Genomic DNA, 19,034 nt, shown 5'->3' with positions numbered 1-19,034 from the left:
AGTTGATTGGGGTTGGAGGATACGAGGACTAGCATGCAGTTTCCAACTAGTCTACGTATTGTACAAATAACTGGCTCTTTCCAAATGTTTTTGCTATTGAGGGTGGGAGGTGGAGGTAGGCAGTGCACAGGCAGAAAATCAAATAATCAACCAACTGATGTATGGCAGTGTTTATGCTATACCCAAGTCTCCTTCCTACCCTACTTCATTTGACCCTAACAACATTAGCTGTTCTTCCTCATGTCTTTTTCTAAAATGTATCTATGCTATTCAGTTCAACCAGCCACTCCCATGTGGTTGATAGCAAATTTCCCATTCTAATCACATTCGGGTGAATAAATGTATCCTGAAATTCATATTGGATGAATTAATGACTGTTTCATACTCATAATCATGAATTCTAGATATTTTAGAGCCAGAGAGCAGACTATTCGTGAGCTGGTAATATGCAAAGAGTCGGATTAATTAATGACTTCATAGTAAAGGAGCTTCTAGATGGTAGTGATCACAACATGATTGAATTTTGCCTTCATCTTGAGGGAGAGAAGAATGGTTCTAAGATTAATGTTTTAAACTTAAACAAAGGCAATTATAAGGGTATGAAGACAGAGCTGGCTAGAGTCAGAGTCATATAGTGCAGAAAAGGCCCTTTGGCCCATTGAGTCTGCACTGACAATAACTGAAGTTGCACTAATCCCATTTGCCCCATATCCTTGAATGTCATGATATCTCAAGCCCTCATCCAAATATTTTTAAAGGTTGTAAGGTCTCCAGCCTCCACTACCTTCCCAGGCAGTGCATTCCAAATTCTCAGCACCCTCAGTGGAAAAGATTCTCAAATCCCCTCAGTCACCCTAACACTATGCTCCTTCATGATTGGTGCTTCAATCATGGGGAACAGCTGCTTCCCAATCACTTTGTCTATACTCTTCAATCTTATACACCTCAATCATGTCCCCCCTCAGCCTTTTCTACTCAAAAGGAAACAATTCAAGCCTATCCAGTCTCACCTTATAGCGCAAGTGAACTGGATAATTATATTAAGGAATAGGTCAGCAGAGATGCAGCGGCAGACATTTAAGGAAATATTCATTACAAAGAAAAGGATGTCTCTAGGAGAAGGATGCATCATTTGTGACTAAGGAACTAAGGTTAGTATCAAATTGAAAGAAAAAGGATATAATTCCATGAAGACTAGTGGCAGGTTAGAAGATTGAACAGACTATAAGCAGCAAAGAATGACTAAAAATCAATGAGAGACATTGGAGTACAAAAGCAGCTAGAAATATAAAAAAATAGTTTCTGCAGGTATCTGAAAAGGAAGAGTAACTTAAGTGAGCCTCTTTGTAAGTGATTATGTATGCCATGAAGGCTGCGAAAAAAGATTCGAAGTTATTGAAAATTCATGCAATTAAACTAAAAATAACCTTCAACTTTAGCTCTGTGGCTGGCAGTTCCAAGACCTGATGAACCTTGGGCCTCCTGCGCAAGTGTGGGCTGGGAAAGAGCCGCACATTGCTGGTTGAGATTTTGTATTTTGGTCAGGCCCATGCGTATGAGCAACGGGACTTGGAGCTGAAGACAAAGGTCCCATGTGCCTGCATAAAAAGGAAAAACTTAAAGAGCGCAAAAACCCTGGGAGAAGCAAGAGAGATGGGGGTGTAAAATAAACAGGCGAAAGTTAAGAATGAAGTTCCCAGTAAGGAAAGACAGGGAAAATCGGAGCTGTGCCTCAATGTTTTTTTATAGTATGGCAGTGTGCTATGACAAAAAGTTGGGAATCGCCGCTCAAAATAGTACATCTGGGGAATTAATGGGAAATAAGGAAATGGCAGATGAATGGAACAGATATTTTGTATCTTTAATTTCGTAATTTTCCAAAATTTCCTGATTGTGAGAAGGTCTCAGTGAATATGATTCCTCTATTTAACAAAGGAGGAATACAAAAGACAGGATACTATAGTTAGCCTAACATGTCAGTGGGAGAATGCTAAAAATCTATTATCCATTAACTATGTTTACATTTCCCCCTCGAAAAAGCAGCCAGCATAATTAAGGACCCCACGCACCCCGGACATTCTCTCTTCCACCTTCTTCTGTCAGGAAAAAGATACAAAAGTCTGAGGTCACGTACCAACCGACTCAAGAACAGCTCCTTCCTTGCTGCTGTCAGAATTTTGAATGGACTTATCTCGCATTAAGTTGATCTTTTTCTACACCCTAGCTATGACTGTAACACTACATTCTGCACTCTCTCCTTTCCTTCTCTATGAATGGTATGCTTTTCTGTATAGCATGCAAGAAACAATACTTTGCATTATATACCAATACATGTGACAATAATAAATCAAATCGAAAGGAGGTTGCAGCAGGGCACTTTTAAAATCTTAATGCAATCAAGTAGAGTCAACATGATTCTGTGAGGCAGAAATCATGTTTGACTGATTTATTGGGAGTTCTTTTAGGGAGAATCAAAGAACATGGATAATGGGGAACCTGTAGATGTGGTGTACTTGGATTTCCAGAAGGTATTTGATAAGGTCAGGGGAGACAGTAGCGCAGTGACATTGTCACTGGACTGGTAATTCAGAGACTCGGGTTTGAATCCCACAATGGCAGATGGTAAAATTTGAATTCACTAAAAATCTAATGATGACCACGTTTGATTGTTGTAAAAACCCATCTGGTTCACTTGTCCTTTAAGGAAGAAAATCTTCACCTAGTCTGAGATACGTGACTCCAGACCCACTGTAATATGGTTGACTTTTGACGGCCCTCCGAAATGGCCTTGCAATCCACTCATTTGCACCAAACCACTGCAAAGTCTGAAAAAAATGAAACCGGATGGACCACCCAACAACGACCTAGACACCGTGGGTGTACTTACACCACATAGACTGCAGTGATTCAAGGCGGCAGCTCACCCTCATCTTCTTGAGGGCAATTACAGATGGACAATAAATGCTGGTCTCGCCTGCGATGCTGATATTGAAGTTTTTAAAAGTGCTACATCAAAGGTCATTGCACAAAGTAAGACCTCAGCATAGGTGGTAGCATATTAGCATGGATAGAAGATTGTTTAATTAACAGGAAGCAGAGAGCAGGGATTAGTGTGTCATTTTTGGATTGGCAAGATGTGATGAGCAGAGTGCCACAGGGATAAGTGCTGGGGCTATAACTACTTAAAATCTGTATCAATGACTTGTAGGAATGGACTAAATGTACCTGTGCTAAATTTGCTGATGATGCAAAGGTAGGTAGGAAAATAAGATGTGAACAGAACAGAGTCTGGAAAGGAATATAGATAGCTTCATTGTGTGGACAGAAAAATGGCAGATGATGAGTATAATGTGGGAAAATGTGAACTTGTCCACTTTGATAGGAAGAATACAAAAGCAGAGTAATATTTAAAGAGAGAGAAATTGCAGAACTTTCTCGAGAGGAATCTGAGCATCATAAAATATGAATCACAAAAAGTTAGGTCGGTACAGCAAGTGATTAGGAAGGTATACAGTTGCTAGTCTGTGGAATTCTCTTCACTAGAGAGGAGTGGAGGAAGTATAATTGAATATTTTTAGTGCAGAGTTACAGATTTTTGACTAAAAAGGTAGTCAAAAGTACAGGGGAAGTCAGGAAAGTAGAGGTCACAATCAGATTAGCCATGTTATCAAAGGGCAGAGCAGGCTCCAGGGGCTGAATGACCTACTCTTGCTCCTAATTCATACATGTTTATATCTTGGAATCCTCCTTGAGCAGAAACATTTTCTCAATGTCTACTGTCTCAGACATCTTCATAATTTTGTAAGATCGCTATTAAATCACCCCTTAAATCTTTTCTTTTCTATAGAAAAGAGCTCTAAAGCTTTTCAGTCTTTTCTGATATGTATAACCTCAGTTTTTGTATCACCTTCTTGAATTGTTGCAGTTTTTCCACTTCCTCTGAGTTTGTAACATAGCACCAGTAGATACCTGGATCAGTTGCCTGCTGAGGGATGATACATTGTACAGGAAAACCAAAACTTTAACATAGAAAATCTCACAAAAAGAAAAAGCAGCACACCTATACATTTGCATAGGTATCACCTTTTCAGCCACCAGTTAGATTCCAGTTCAATACCAACATTACTTTCCATTTTTGGACACAGGTCTTTCTTCTGCCCAACTCTCGGTGAATTGATTTTTCCATTGGTCTCTTTCAAATCTATCCACAACAGGCCGAGTAAAAGGAGTGCCATTCTTTATTTGAACTCCAGAAATTGGAGGGAGACACTGATGAATGATAAACCTCCCAACTTTTCCTTTCTGGGCAACACATTGAGCTACACTTGGTGCCTCCCATAAATGCCTGGAAGAGATCAGGAGGCTTACTGTATGGACACTCAGAACTTGCAACTCTGTCTGTGATTTGTTGATCACATTCTGTTTGAAAAGCCTGTGTCATATATTGATTTAATTATTCCATGCACCTTGGGATGTTTAATTATGTTCAAAGCGCTCTGTAAATAATTGTTGCACAAACAAATTAAGATATCACTTCACAAAAAACTGAAAATGGGTGCCAGAACTATTTTAAATTAAAACATTCAAGTTTCTTTTGGCAACCAGTTAGTAATTGGAATTATTAATGCTGACTCTGAAGTAGCAGAAAGGATGAATCTTAAACACCTCTGTAAAAGAAAACTAGCGTGGTTTAAAATCATACCAGAAATGAGGCATTTAAAAAAGGGTGATAAAGTTAAGCTTTCAAAATGGTTTCCATTGACTGGCAATATGGTAACCAGAAGACATAAATTTAAGATAATTAGCAAAAATGAGAGGGAGAAATGAGAATTTTTGCATACAGCATGATGTTACAATCTGGAATGACTATGAAATTAGATTTAATCAGAACTTCAAAAAGGAAATAAGTACTTGAAAAGAAATAATTCGCAAGTTTGTTGAGAAAGAGGATGGATGGGATTAATTGGCTAGCTGTTTCAAAACTGGTATAACCATGATGATTTGAATAACCTCCTTTCTGTGCCAAATGTTTTTGTTAATTTTAATTTTTATGTCTGATTAGTAAGTTCGTAGACAACACAAAAATTGGTGGAGTTGCACATAGTGAAGAGGATTGTCAGAGGATACAGCAGGATATAGACCAGTTGGAGACTTGGGTGAAGAAATGGCAAATGGAGTTTAATCCGGACAAGTGCGAGATAATGTATTTTGGAAGGTCCAATGCATGTAGGAATTATACAGTAAATGGTAGAACCCTTAGGAGTATTGACAGGCAGAGAGATCTGGACGTACATGTCCACCGATCACTAAGTGGCAACGCAGGTGGATAAGGTAGTCAAGAAAGTATACGGCATGCTTGCCTTCATCGGTTGGGGCATAGAGTACAAAAATTGGCGAGTCACGTTGCAGCTGTACAGAACCTTAGTTAGGCCTCATTTAGAATATTGTGTACAATTCTGGTCACCACAGAAGGGTGTGGATACAGAGGATACAGAGGAGGTTTACCAGGATGTTGCCTGGTCTGGAGGGTATTAGCTATGAGGAGAGGTTGGATAAACTCGGTTTGTTCTCACTGGAACGACAGAGGTTGAGGGGTGACCTGATAGAGGTCTGCAAGATTGAGTGGCATGGACAGAGTGGCTAGTCAGATACTCTTTCCTAGGGTAGAAAAGTCAAGTACTAGGGAACATAGGTTTAAGGCGCGTGGGGAAAAGTTTAGAGATGTGCAAAGCAAGTTTTTTTTTTACACAGAGGGTGGTGAATGTCTAGAATGTGTTGCCTGGGGAGGTGGTGGGAGCAGATACGATAGCGGCATTTAAGGGGCAACTAGACGAATACATGAATAGGATGGGAATGGAAGGATATGGACTCCGTAAGCGTATATGGTTTTAGTTTAGGCAGACATCGTGATCGGTGCAGGCTTGGAGGGCTGAAGGGCCTGTTTCTGTGCTATACTTTTCTTTATTCTTTGTTAATTCATCTTACCTCGAGGTGCAGTTACTCCTCCAAGCCAGTTTTCCTAATATCGATAGCAATACTCAATAGTTAAAGAAAACATTTTTTGAACAAATACTCTTTTCTCCTCTCCTACCTCCACGTTTGGAAGATCCTTTGACATTCATGATCTTCACTTATACAGAAGTGAAGATCATGTTGAGATCATGCCAGTTGAGCAAACTCGGAATCGGCGAATCAACATCTGTCACCGGCTTCAGTGACAATGATGCAAAACTGTCGACTGTCAGAGTAACAGGAGAAACTAGATGAAAATATTAAGTGTTTACAATCTGTGCCATTTAGAAAGAGTATTATAGTGAGGTTCAACCTTTAAATGAATAAATACCATACGTACCAGTAAACTCAATTCAAAATGCTCATTTTAAACAAAGACATTTGTGATTTCGGGATTGCCGTGTATCCGTTTGTTTCTTCAACAGGTGCACTGAGCCACATTCACCAGTTGGACCCCTAGTAAAAAACCAAACACAGGCAGCCATAACAGAGCTCAAATAGGACCCATTTCTACCAGAAGTGTGAGCAGATCCTAAAGCTAAGATAACTCCAATGCAGCTCCTCTGCTTTGTGCATCGAATTACCATTTCCTAAATTAATGGCATACTGAAATGTAATTGCAGGAATCAGCAGCATTTCTGCATGCCACCCAAATGGTAAATTTTCATGTCAGAACCTTGGCCGTGTCAACCACAAGGAGCATCATGGTTGAGTTTGATTCTGGGTTCACCCAATGAGATGGTAAACAAAAAGAAGATTCAGGCTAATTTCCCTCTCTGCAGCTCAGCACAAAGTGGTTCAATCCAGTGTATTTTCCTCCTAATATTTTCTATAAACACTGAAGGCACATGTTAGGACAGTTCAAACAACGCCTCTTATAGCTCACCTGGATTTTCTCCATCAACAAAGGTGATCTGTCAGCTTTTGAACTGGGAAGTCAAGCCACATTTGGTAACTCAACTTACATACACATATTCCAGTGGAAGTAACTGGTTAAAACAGGAACCTGCTCAATATATCCCTGCTGTAGAGACAGGTCATTCCTCCATTCAAAGCCCCTGGATGAAAATGGGGATTTTCTTGGCCTATCATTCAGCACCACCCACACCTCAGGGCATATATCCATTGAATCAACAGGAGATATATGGTTTATAAGAGTTTGAAACCAGAACAAGGGCCGTGCAACCTAAATTCAGACCAAAACATTCCACACCATATGAAAGCAAACTTATTGTGTTCACATTGATGGCTAAATGCATGTGAAATAGAAACCAATGGAATACTTTATTTCCGAATTAAACACAAAATTGATCATCCATTTACAGCTGGGGAAATGAAACGCATTTAAATTTGCATAATTTCTAACATGTGTAATTAGTCAGATAATTAAAAGAGATGTCTAATCCGTTTCTCTACTGGAATCAAACTCATCATAGATGTTTTTCTGAATAAAAGGGCACAGTTTTTTTTTGTGCAAATTTTTTTTTTATTGTTTCCACATTTATATCACAACGTGTCCACTTAAAAGGACCAAATAGCAAAGTCATTCCTTCTGCATTGTGAGGAACACAGAAGTCTAATTTCTGTACATTCACTAAGGCTTCTTGTTTTTGCGGTTGTGGTATGATGGATTCCATAAGGCAAACAATATCTAAAGGAATGGTAACAAGTATATCTCCAGCATACAAACAGATTCCTTTTGAAATTTTTTTTTAAAGATTTTTCTTTTAAATCAACTTCTCACAGTACAAAGTTGCAAACTAGTAGCACCCTCTTTTTTTTCCCACTGTGGGATTTGGAGAAGTGAGAACGAATGTGGAGATCAAGCAAGAGAGCAAAGCAGAGAACAAAATTATCGTTAACGTTCGAATTTTGACTGGTGGCGGGGGAATAAAAAAAGCACAACCCAAATCTTTGACTTCCTAAAATAGTTCAGTTTTAAACATTTTTTTAAACCTAGATTATGAAGACCCAAGGATTTTATCTCCTGTTTAAACAGAAGATGACAGCAACTTCCAGCATGTGAAGACCTATGGAATGTTACATATGACGTTGTACTGTGCAAACGTTCACAGCCTGTCATGATTTTTCACTTTAAAAATATATCCTGAAGAGATGTGCGATGTAAATAAAAGAGAGATCTACAGTTTTTGCACATTTGTCTCACATATCTCACTGCCAAATTAAAGATGTTTTAAAAAAAGAAATCAAATCAAATAAATAGATGCATACCTTTTAAAGTAACATTATTCATTTAGTTTTGATGCCACATAAAGCTCCTGTACGTGCCCCAAGACCGTATCCAGACCACTGTAAAGTGCTGGATCTTTGAATAAGCCTCTATCCTCTCCTACTGACAAGCCACTCTGCACTGGGCTTGTCGACACCTGGTTATGACCTGCCTTAATCTGTGTAGTGAGTTGTTAATTGCAACGGAACCAACCACCTCATTTTTTCCTTCACAACCTTCTCTTCTCTTGTGCGCCTTTCCCTCCTTTGCAATTTTGATTAAAACACTGATAGCAGCAAACTGCAGAAGAGAGGGGCTTAGGGATGGGAACCTACACAGATGGGCTGAGAAACAAAACCTTAACCTGTATCGCAGAGGCTTTTGCTCATTTCCAGTAAGTGGGCGCCACTTGTTTGCTGCCAGCTGACTTTAAACCTCAAAGCATGCCAAAAGGGCATTATTGCTCAGTCTAGACAGACGTACGGCAGTATGTGCAATTGTCCCTGATCACCGTGAGGGTCCAAAGATATGCCCTGCGTCCAATCATACCATTTGCCATGGTTGTCCATGCAACCGTTGACACCTGCCCAATGTTGTTGGTGTATTCGGTGAACATCCGAGTCTCTGATCTCCCTAGTGACCCCAGGAAGTTCTGAGGGAGAGTCGGTAGGTACTAATATGTGGACCTCACGGGAATCTGTGCTAGTGCTATACCTGTGGCTTTCATGCTGCAAGAACTCAACAATGTGACCTCCTGGAGGCTGCACTCCTGAGGATGAAAGAAGGCAGCTCTGTCTTGATAAGTATGACTGAATAATTTCGTTTTTGGATAACTCCTTCCAGTTTGTTTGATCTAAAGTACTTTGCAAGTTTACCCTCTGTTCCTGTACAATTTCAGTGGTTCGATGAGGCTCAGGTAGAACTGGACTTTCAGCCCGAGATGAATCCTTATGGGTTAACGGTTTGATTTGCCCAGTAGCAGGGTCGAAGGTAATTCTACGCTCTTTCAACCGTACAGGTTTCACACTTTCATCAATAACCTGTCCGTCTAAGTTCACCTGATAGTCTCGAGACCTGTATTTTTTCTTAGACGACTTTTTACTATCGTAACCAAAAGAGGCACACTCATTGGAGGACAACTCTCCCATTGCAGCATCCAGCTCATGACTGTGCAAGGATTCTCCACGATGTGAAGTTGATGAATTGGGACTGTGAGAGGGGTATGGAGAGTCCTGCTGTAGTGTTGGTGCAGAATGGTGCTGCACTTGGTTTTCACTAAGAGTCTCTAAACTAGATGCGTGTCCCAGCCGATCTAACGAACTTTCGGTCTCTGGTGGATGCAAGCCTTTTGCCTGGGATGGCAGAGGTGGTGTTGTGGCTTGCTGCCGTACAGACATGGGGGATGGCACCTGAACATTGTTCTTGGGTAAATGGGGTGTTGTCCTATCTGAATCAGAACCTGCTTGAGCAGTAGTTCCTGTAAAGCTCTGGGTCGGGCTAGATACAGAGCCCTTGGGTGCGTATGTTGTGGAGGGTTTCCACAACATCTCATGCTTAAGAGTCCTTGGGCTAAATGATTGACAGCGGGGGCTACTGGGACGATAACGCACCCCAGTATCATCTGTTTTTCCATGTTGCTGTAGGATAGCAGTCTTTAGCAATGAGGAAGTACTTGGATTCCTTACAAGTCCTGGAGAACTGGTATGAGGTTTCACAGCATTTACTGGTATTTTGCTGTGTTTATCATTTTCATATGATGTCTGGTGCTCTGGTCTGCTTTTGCCTGGGATGGTGTGGATGTTCGCAGATGCCATGTCTGGAGGACTTGGGAAATTTTCAGGACTGCCACGGATTCCATTGGAAGGTGGTGGTGTAGAATTCTGCTGTTGTTCATTATTGGCCTTTGGGACTTTGGATAGTGGCCCCTTTGTGCCATCACGGTGTTCTGCTTTCCGCTTCCGATTGCCCTGCTTGTCAGCAATCAGAGAGTAGGAGTTGTGTACATCATTCTTGCTTTTCAGATCTGGGACTGGCTTTGTGCTCCCTGCTCCAGTGCTGGTGGCCAGAGACGGCAAATCATGCTTGTACGCATGAGCCCCACCATTGGCTGAGCCGGGGGAGGTGGGCAGTGCCCTGGGTACAGATTCAATTTGACCGACTGGCTCGACCAACAACTTTTGCCAACTCCGCAGCAGTTTCTTGGCGCGCTTTGCAAGCTCCTCATTCTTGGTTTTCTTCCGTACATCATTAATGAGCTTCCCCAGCCTTGTTTCCTGGAAAGGCAAAGGACAGAATGTTAGAAACAAGGATTAGGTTTTAAAAATCCTACAGACACATAAATGGTTCATTCAACGTATCCAATCCTCAGCGTAGGCCACTTCTCTCAAACTATTTCCCCCTACTCAGCCTTCCTGTTTTGCTAAATCAAGAGGAGACACTGTTGAACATCATCTCATTTAGCAACTACTTCAGCACAAGGTCTCAACAATTGCATCTGTGCAGCACCTTTAACACAGAAAAAAGTCACAATATTTCAGAGGTATAATCAAGGGAAAAAAAAGTCTAGTCTTGTCCAGCCAGCTAGCCCTTTCCTCTAGCTTACAGTTTCTAAAATTTATAATGCTCTGGCTCCTGAATTTGTGCATCTTTCTATAATCTTCTGTAACAATTTTATTTACTTGTTGAATTATATATTTCATAAAAACAATTACAGGAAAATGCAATTTAATTAACACTAATTAAATAAAATCTTGCATAATTAAGGGGAAACCAGATAAATGTTTGAGGGAGGGGGGAACAAATGGTTATGATGGTAGATTTAGAGGAGGACAGATAGGTAGGCATGTTAAGATTGGACTTTTTGGCCTGTGCATCCTTTGTACGTAATCTTACATATTTTGTTGCCATACTCTGCACCAATTGCATTGTGTCTAATCAATACAGGGAAGCCTGCTAAGGAATCCCAGCAACACTTGTTTTTAAGCAAATTACTATGGCTATAGACAATGTATTTTTCCTTGGGTATAGCAGTGAGAGATTTCAATGCTCTAAAGTCTAATTGATGTTCCTGGGTAAATTCATGTAGTTTAATTAAGAGTGCCATGACATTCATGCTTTTTTTCCCCTGAAGTTTCAAGTGCAAAGAAGAAGTGTGATAGAATGTGCAACAACATACAACAGTCTGCATTCTTAATAACATGATGTGGAGATGCTGGCATTGGACTGGGGTAAACACAGTAAAAAGTATCACAACACCAGGTTAAAGTTCAACAGGTTTATTTGGTAGCAAAAGCCACTAGCTTTTGGAGCGCTGCCCCTTCGTCAGGTAAGTGGAAGTTCTGTTCACAAACAGAGCATATAAAGACACAAACTCAATTTACAAAATAATGGTTGGAATGCGAATCTTTACAGGTGATCAAGTCTTAAAGATTTGAGTTTTAAAGTCTTAAGACTTGATCGCCTGTAAAGAATCACATTCCAACCATTATTTTGTAAATTGAGTTTGTGTCTTTATGTGCCCTGTTTGTGAACACAACTCCCACCCTCCTGAGGAAGGGACAGCGCTCCGAAAGCTTGTGTGGCTTTTGCTACCAAATAAACCTGTTGGACTTTAACCTGGTGTTGTGATATTTCTTACTGTTCTTAATAACAAACATGGGAGGTTAGCACAATTCATTGTTGGGACAGTAAAACTATCACGGCCTCAGTCACTTGGCAAGTGCCGTGTTCCTCACCACATTGCAGGCAACAATTATTGAATAGTAATTCTTACGTATTGCCTCATTACCTTATTAAATGGTACTTGAATCTACCATTTTAATTTTTGAAAGACATCTTATAAAGGCAGCATTTTTTTTTACTATTTTCATTTTGAATTGTGCAAAATGAGTACATTACAAATGAGGAAACCAGTCTTCAAGGCTAATTTATTCCATTCATCATATAAATTTAATGATCATTGCCATTAAAAGTGCAGAAGTGTAATTAAGGTAATTGCAGTTTAGCAAGGTTTAAACAGCTTTCTGAATTGCCAAAAGTAACGGATGCACATCACATTCTGCATGCAATGCCTTCGTAATTCATTTCTATGGTGGTGACAATTGAGTTGCAAATTGCCTGGTACAGACATTCGCCAACTGAAAGAATGGACACACAAATGGTGAGCACTGCTCAAGTTTAGTCACAGAATATGTTGTTTCGTCACAACAGGAACATTTATAGCATGCAAAACACAGCATTGTTCTGCTGCTGGAGTGGAGGTGTAGCCACAAATTCAATTAAACTAGATTACTTGACTGAGTTTATATGCAAGTCAGTTAGGTTTGTGACATTCTGTCTTATGTTTTCAGTTGTTGGGAAGACTATATGTTGCAACTGCTTATTCTTTACACTTTTAATGGCATTCAGTTTCAAACACAGGTTTCCAAACATTTCTGACTAAGTATCCCTTTTAGAGATTCATTTTCCAAATGTCCTCTTCTCTATAAATGCTACTGTAGACATCTCTGGTTTACTAGAGATGTCTACAGTAGCATTAATTATGCAAAAATAATGTTTTCATATTTCTATAAAAACATTATTTTTGCATAATTAATGCTACTGTAGACATCTCTAGTAAACCAGAATCCTTCAACAGTTTGGTTTCTTTATAGGTTTTAATTCTGTTCCTTTTACATGTGGCTTTAAGATAAAGTCCAATCATATCATCAGAACTAATGGGCTGGGCTTGCTCCTACTGTTGGTATTACTTTGCTGAAAATGTGACAGGATGCTGCTTACACATTGAAGCTGGGCACTACTTCTGCAAAATGGGAGTATCCAAGGAATAATGACAGCCAGTATGACTGGGTAAGCATATCCACTGAAAGAAAAACTGCAAGCTGCAGTCCAGATTCAGGGAACATTTCCAGTGCAGGATGAGCAATCCTCTACAGGGTGAACTACAATGCGTCTGTTCTCAAATAGTTTAGAACAAGGAAGAGTGAATTATTAGAGGAGATAAAATGTGTTACTTTATAGTAAACATCAACATCAAGGATCCATGGATGGGGGTACCATTATTAATCTACGACACAAAGCAAGCAATGCTAAATCCAAACTTTGCAGAAAGGGCAATTATTGAACTAGCTTTTACAAAATATATCTAATTTGTCTTAAGGGACTTAAGGACCAAGAGGTCTTTGATGCTGAAGCAAAAAAGCAACTTCAGAGCTGCAGCATTCAAGGCACTAACTTTGTTCATTTCACTATGGAAACAGGGACCTCAGGGCTCCTGAGCCCTCCAAAAAAGAAACCTACACACGAGTGAAAAGTCGAAACTGCAGAGTTTCAGAGGAGGCAATCAACAATCAACCTGAGCTGCAGTGCCACCAATGGCGAGAACATGTATTGCAGGAATGACCTGTGAATTGAAGCTCCATCCTCCTAGCATTGCAGAGTCTGGGAATCGTCAAGCTATATGGTGTTATTTGTTAACAACAGGTCCAGTAATCGCACCGAGTTCCATCAATTTTCACACAGAGATGGCTACAAGAGCAAGGTCCTAGAGAAGTTGCTGCCCAAGGTATCAAGACAGAAACTGATAGTAGCAGCAGGGAAAAAAATGGTGGTCAAGGGAAAAAAATCCTCCAATGGTTGGAGTTGCATCTAATACACAGAAACATGGCTCCATTTTTTGGAAGGCAATCAATAATTGCAGCTCAACTTTGTCAAGGCAGCATCCATAGCCCAACCATGAATGAATAATGATTGGAATGCGAGTCTTTACAGTTAATCAAGTCTTAAAGGTACAGACAATGTGAGTGGAGAGAGCATTAAGCACAGGTTAATGCTCTCTCCACTCACATTGTCTGTACCTTTAAGACTTGATTAGCTGTAAAGACTCGCATTCCAATCATTATTCTGTAAATTGAGTTTGCGTCCTTATATGCCCTGTTTGCTGTTTGTTAGCAGATCTCCCACTCACCTGATGAAGGAGCAGCACTCCGAAAGCTACTGGCGTTTGCTACCAAATAACCCTGTTGGACTTTAACCTGTTGTTAGACTCCTTACTGTGTTTACTTACCCCAGTCCAACGCCGGCATCTCCACATCATGACTTACATAGTTGCACAGTTTTACCAATAGATGGTGCTACTGCACCTTATAACAGCAATTGTTGCAAAAGGAACAAAACATGGATTTTAGTAAAACTCTTGAATAGGTTAACATGGCAGACTGATCAGAAATTGCAAAGCTCATAGGCTCAAAGGGAACAAGGAAAGAATTGCCTCAGTGGCAGGAAGCAAAAGATTATAGTCAACAGGTGCTTTCTGTGGCTGGAAGGCTGTTTCGGGGGGGGGGGGGGGGGGGGTTGCGGGGCGTAGTGCTGGATTCTTTGCTGTTTGTGGTATACGTGAATGATTCAGACTTAAACATGGGATCATGCTCAAGAGGTTTGCAGTTGATATGTAAATTGGCCATGTGGATATAATAAACAGGGTGGATAAAGGGGAACCAGTAGCTGTAGTATATTTGAATCTTCTAAAGACATGGAATAAAGACACGCCACATAAAAGACTGCACAAGAGCTCACAAAGTGTTGGGGGTAATAAAATAGTGCAGATAGAGGATCGCATAACATTATTTTTTAGCTTGGAAAACGGATCAGTGCTGGGGCCTCAATTACTTATGATCCATATTAATGATTTGTAAGAAGAATGCATTATAGCTAAATTTGCTGATGATGCAAAGGTGGATAGGAAAGCAAGTTGTGACATAAAAAGTCTGTGAAGGGATATAGATAGGTCAAGTGAACAAAAATTAGGTAGATGGAACATTTGAAAAAATGTGATGTTATTCATTTAAGAATAGAAAGACAAAATATTAAAATGGAGATATTTCAAAATGCTGCAGTGCAGAGCGATCTGAATGTCCACGTACATAGAATCCCTACAGTGCAGGTGGCCGCCACTTGGCACATTGAATCCGCATCGACACTCCAACAGAGCAACTTCCCAGGTCCACCCCTTCTGCCCTATCCCTGTAACCCCACACATATACCCCGCTAATCCCCTAACCTACACATTTTGGGACACTTGAGCATGGCCAATCCACTTAACCCAAGAACATAAAAACTAGGAGCAGGAGTAGGCCATCTGGCCCCTCGAGCCTGCTCCGCCATTCAATAAGATCATGGCTGATCTTTTTGTGGACTCAGCTCCACTCACCATAACCCTTAATTCCTTTACTGTTCAAAAGTTTATCTATCCTTTCCTTAAAAACATTCAATGAGGTAGTCTCAACTGCTTCACTGGGCAAGGAATGCCACAGATTCACAACCCTTTGGGTGAAGAAGTTCCCCCTCAACTCAGTCCTAAATCTGCTCCTCCTTATTTTGAGGCCATCCCCCCTAGTTCTAGTTTCATTTGCCAGTAGAAACAACCTCCCCACTTCTATCTTATCTATTCCCTTCATAATCTTACATGTTTCTATAAGATCTCCCCTCACATCTGCGTGTGTGCAACCAGCACATCTTTGGATTGTGGGAGGAAACTGGAGCACCCGGAGGAAACCCACGCAGACATGAAGTGAACATGCAAACTCCACACAGATAATCACCCAGGGCTGAAATCAATCCTGGGTCTCTAGCGCACTGAGGCAGCAATGTGAGCCAATATGCAGAGTCAGCAATTAATTGATAAGGCAAATAAATGGATTGTTGGCCTTTATTGCAAGGGGATGGAGTATAAAAGTAGGAAGTCTTGGTGTAATTGTACAAAGTGTTGGTGAGACCGCACCTGAGGTATTGAGTACAGTTTTGGTCTCCTTGAGGGATATACTTGCATAGGAAGTGGTTCAAAGAAAGCTTGCTAGGCTGATTCCTGGGATGAAGGGGTTATCTTATGTGGAAAGGTTGAGCAGTTTGAAGAACGAAATACGATTTTATTGAAATGCAAGGTTCTGAGGGGGTTTGACAGGGTGCATGCGGAGATATTTCTCCTCATGGGGGAATCTAGAACCAGAAGACATAGTTTCAGAATAAGGGGTCAGCTATTAAAGATAGAGAGGAGGATGAATTACTTCTCTCAGAGTTGCGAACCTTTGGAATTCTCTACCATAGAGCGCAGTAGAGGCTGTCAGTGAATATATTCAAGGCTGAGATAGATTATTTTTTAAAAACTGTAGGAGAGTGAAGGGCTATGGGTGTTTGGCAGGAAAGGGGAGTTGAGGCCATGAGTAGATAAGCTATGATTTTATTGAATAGCAGAGCAGGCTCGTCAGGCAGTATGGACTATTCCTGCTCCTATTTCGCATGTTCCTATGTGTGGTTGATAGTAAAGTAGAACGCAGCACTCAGCAGGAAAATATCAATGGACTGTCAGGTGAGCAGTAAAATGACAAATAAAACTCAGCCCAGAAAAATGATTTAGGGAGTTCAAGCAAAGGCAGGAAATGCACAATAAATGACAGGATTCAGAGAGGTTTTGAGTAAGGAGTGCATGTCCACTGATTCCTGGAGGTAGCAGAACAGGTGGAAAAGATGGTTAAGAAAACAAAGGATACTTTCTTTGACTGGCTAAGGCATAGGGTATAAGCGCAGGGAGGTTATGCTGGAACGGTGTAAAACACTAATTAGACCACATCTTGAGCACTGCATACAGTTCTGGTTACAGTATTAAAGGAAAGATGTGATTCCACTAGAGCCGTATGGAGAATATTTATGAGGATGTTGTAAGAATGAAGAATTTTCACTATGGGCAAGGATTGTTTTCTCTGGAACAAAGAAGAATGAGGTGAAATTTGATTAAGTGGTATAAAATTGTGTGGCCTAAATAGAGAGTGGATAGGAAGGGCCTGTTCTATAATGGAGAGTCAATAACCAAGGAGCAGAAATTCAAAGTAATTGAGATGGCATAAGAAAGATTTTTGAGGAATAATACTCTTTTCACAAGAGGGTGGTGGAGGTCTGGAACTCTTTGCTTGAAAGGATAGAGAGGCAGAAACCCTCTACTCAGTTTTTAAAACACATTTGGATAAACAATTGAGGTACTGTAAATTATGGGTTTATCAACCAAGAGCTGCAAGGTGGGATTAAGCTGAATAACATTTTTTTTCAACTGGCACAGGCATGATGGTCTAAATGGCCACCTGTGTTGTAAATCTGTTTCCAAAACAACCATTTTAACATAGGCACTTCAAAGCACAATATAACAAAAACCGGCACTAAATCAAAAGTTTGATCAGAGATGGGTGTGGTAATATAATCAGGGCCTAGTTTTAAGGCTGATTAAATTGGATATCCTAAATTAAAGAATTGGGCATATTAAAATCAAACACATTGATTGGGAGAGGCTGTTTGAGGGTAAATCCACATCTGGCATGTGGGAGTTTTTTAAGGAACAGTTGTTAGGGCTGCAGGATAGGCATGTGCCTGTAAAAAAGGATAGGAAGGGTAGGATTCGAGAACCGTGGATAACCAGGGAAATTGAGGGATTGGTCAAAAAGAAAAGAGTAGCGTACATTAGGTCCAGGCAGCTAAAAACGGATGGAGCTCTGGAGGAATACAAAGAAAGTAGGAAAGAACTCAAATGAGGAATTAGAAGGGCAAAAAGGGGTCACGAAATGTCCTTGGCAGACAGGATTAAGGAGAATCCCAAGGCATTTTATTCATACGTTAGGAGCAAAAGGGTTGTCAGGGAAAAAATCGGACCTCTCAGGGACAAAAGTGGGGAATTATGCTGAGAGCCCAAAGAAGTAGGGGAGATCCTAAATGAATACTTTGCGTCGGTATTCACAAAGGAGAGGGATGTGTTGACTGGGAGTGTCTCGGAGGGGAGTGTTGACCCGTTAGAGAAAATTTCCATTACAAGGGAGGAAGTGTTAGGTTTTTTAGGGAATATAAAGACTGACAAATCCCCAGGGCCTGATGGAATCTATCCCAGGCTGCTCAGGGAGACGAGAGATGAAATCGCTGGGCCTCTGACGCAAATCTTTGTCTCGTCACTGGACACAGGTGAGGTCATGATGTGGAGATGCCGGCGTTGGACTGGGGTAAACACAGTAAGAAGTTTCACTGGCTGTCTTGTCTGGAGACAATACACATCTTTTTAGCCTGTCTTGATGCTCTCTCCACTCACGTTGTTCTGTTTCTTAAAAACTTGATTAGTTGTAAGTATTCGCATTCATTATTCATGTAAATTGAGTTTGTGTCTTTATATGCCCTGTTTGTGAACAGAATTCCCACTCACCTGAAAAAGGGGCTTGGAGCTCCGAAAGCTTGTGTGGCTTTTGCTACCAAATAAACCTGTTGGACTTTAACCTGGTGTTGTTAAACTTCTCACAGGTGAGGTCCCAGAGGATTGGAGGATAGCTAATATGGTCCCGTTATTTAAGAAGGGTAGGAAGGATAACCCAGGAAATTATAGGCCAGTGAGCTTGATGTCCGTGGTCGGGAAGTTGTTGGAGAGGATTCTTAGGGATAGGATGTATGTGCATTTAGAAAGGAATAAACTAATTAATGATAGTCAGCATGGTTTTGTGAGAGGGAGGTCATGCCTCACTAACCTGGTGGAGTTTTTTGAAGTGACTAGAATGGTTGATGAGGGAAGGGCCGTGGACGTCGTCTATATGGACTTTAGTAAAGCGTTTGACAAAGTCCCTCATGGTAGGTTGGTGCAAAAGGTTGGATCTCATGGGATAAAGGGGGAGGTGGCAAGATGGGTGGAGAACTGGCTTGGTCACAGAAGTCAGAGGGTGGTAGTGGAAGGGTCTTTTTCCGGCTGGATGCCTGTGACTAGTGGTGTTCCGCAGGG

The 19,034-nt window shown here is 40.8% G+C and overlaps 1 protein-coding gene across 1 annotated transcript in view; it reads right to left on the bottom strand.

Moving 5' to 3' along the window:
* Positions 1-7,488: 7,488 nt before the first annotated feature.
* LOC144479418 (mediator of RNA polymerase II transcription subunit 26-like) overlaps positions 7,489-19,034 on the bottom strand; it is a 194,979-nt gene continuing 183,433 nt past the window's right edge. The window contains exon 3 of the mRNA XM_078198064.1: positions 7,489-10,515. Within this exon, the coding sequence (XP_078054190.1) occupies positions 8,707-10,515 (1,809 nt within the window). The 3' untranslated portion in view covers positions 7,489-8,706. The remainder of the gene's footprint in view (positions 10,516-19,034) is intronic.

Source organism: Mustelus asterias, chromosome 26, assembly GCF_964213995.1.
Source record: "Mustelus asterias chromosome 26, sMusAst1.hap1.1, whole genome shotgun sequence".
NCBI lineage: Eukaryota > Metazoa > Chordata > Chondrichthyes > Carcharhiniformes > Triakidae > Mustelus > Mustelus asterias.
This window is presented reverse-complemented; position numbering and strand designations above follow the sequence as displayed.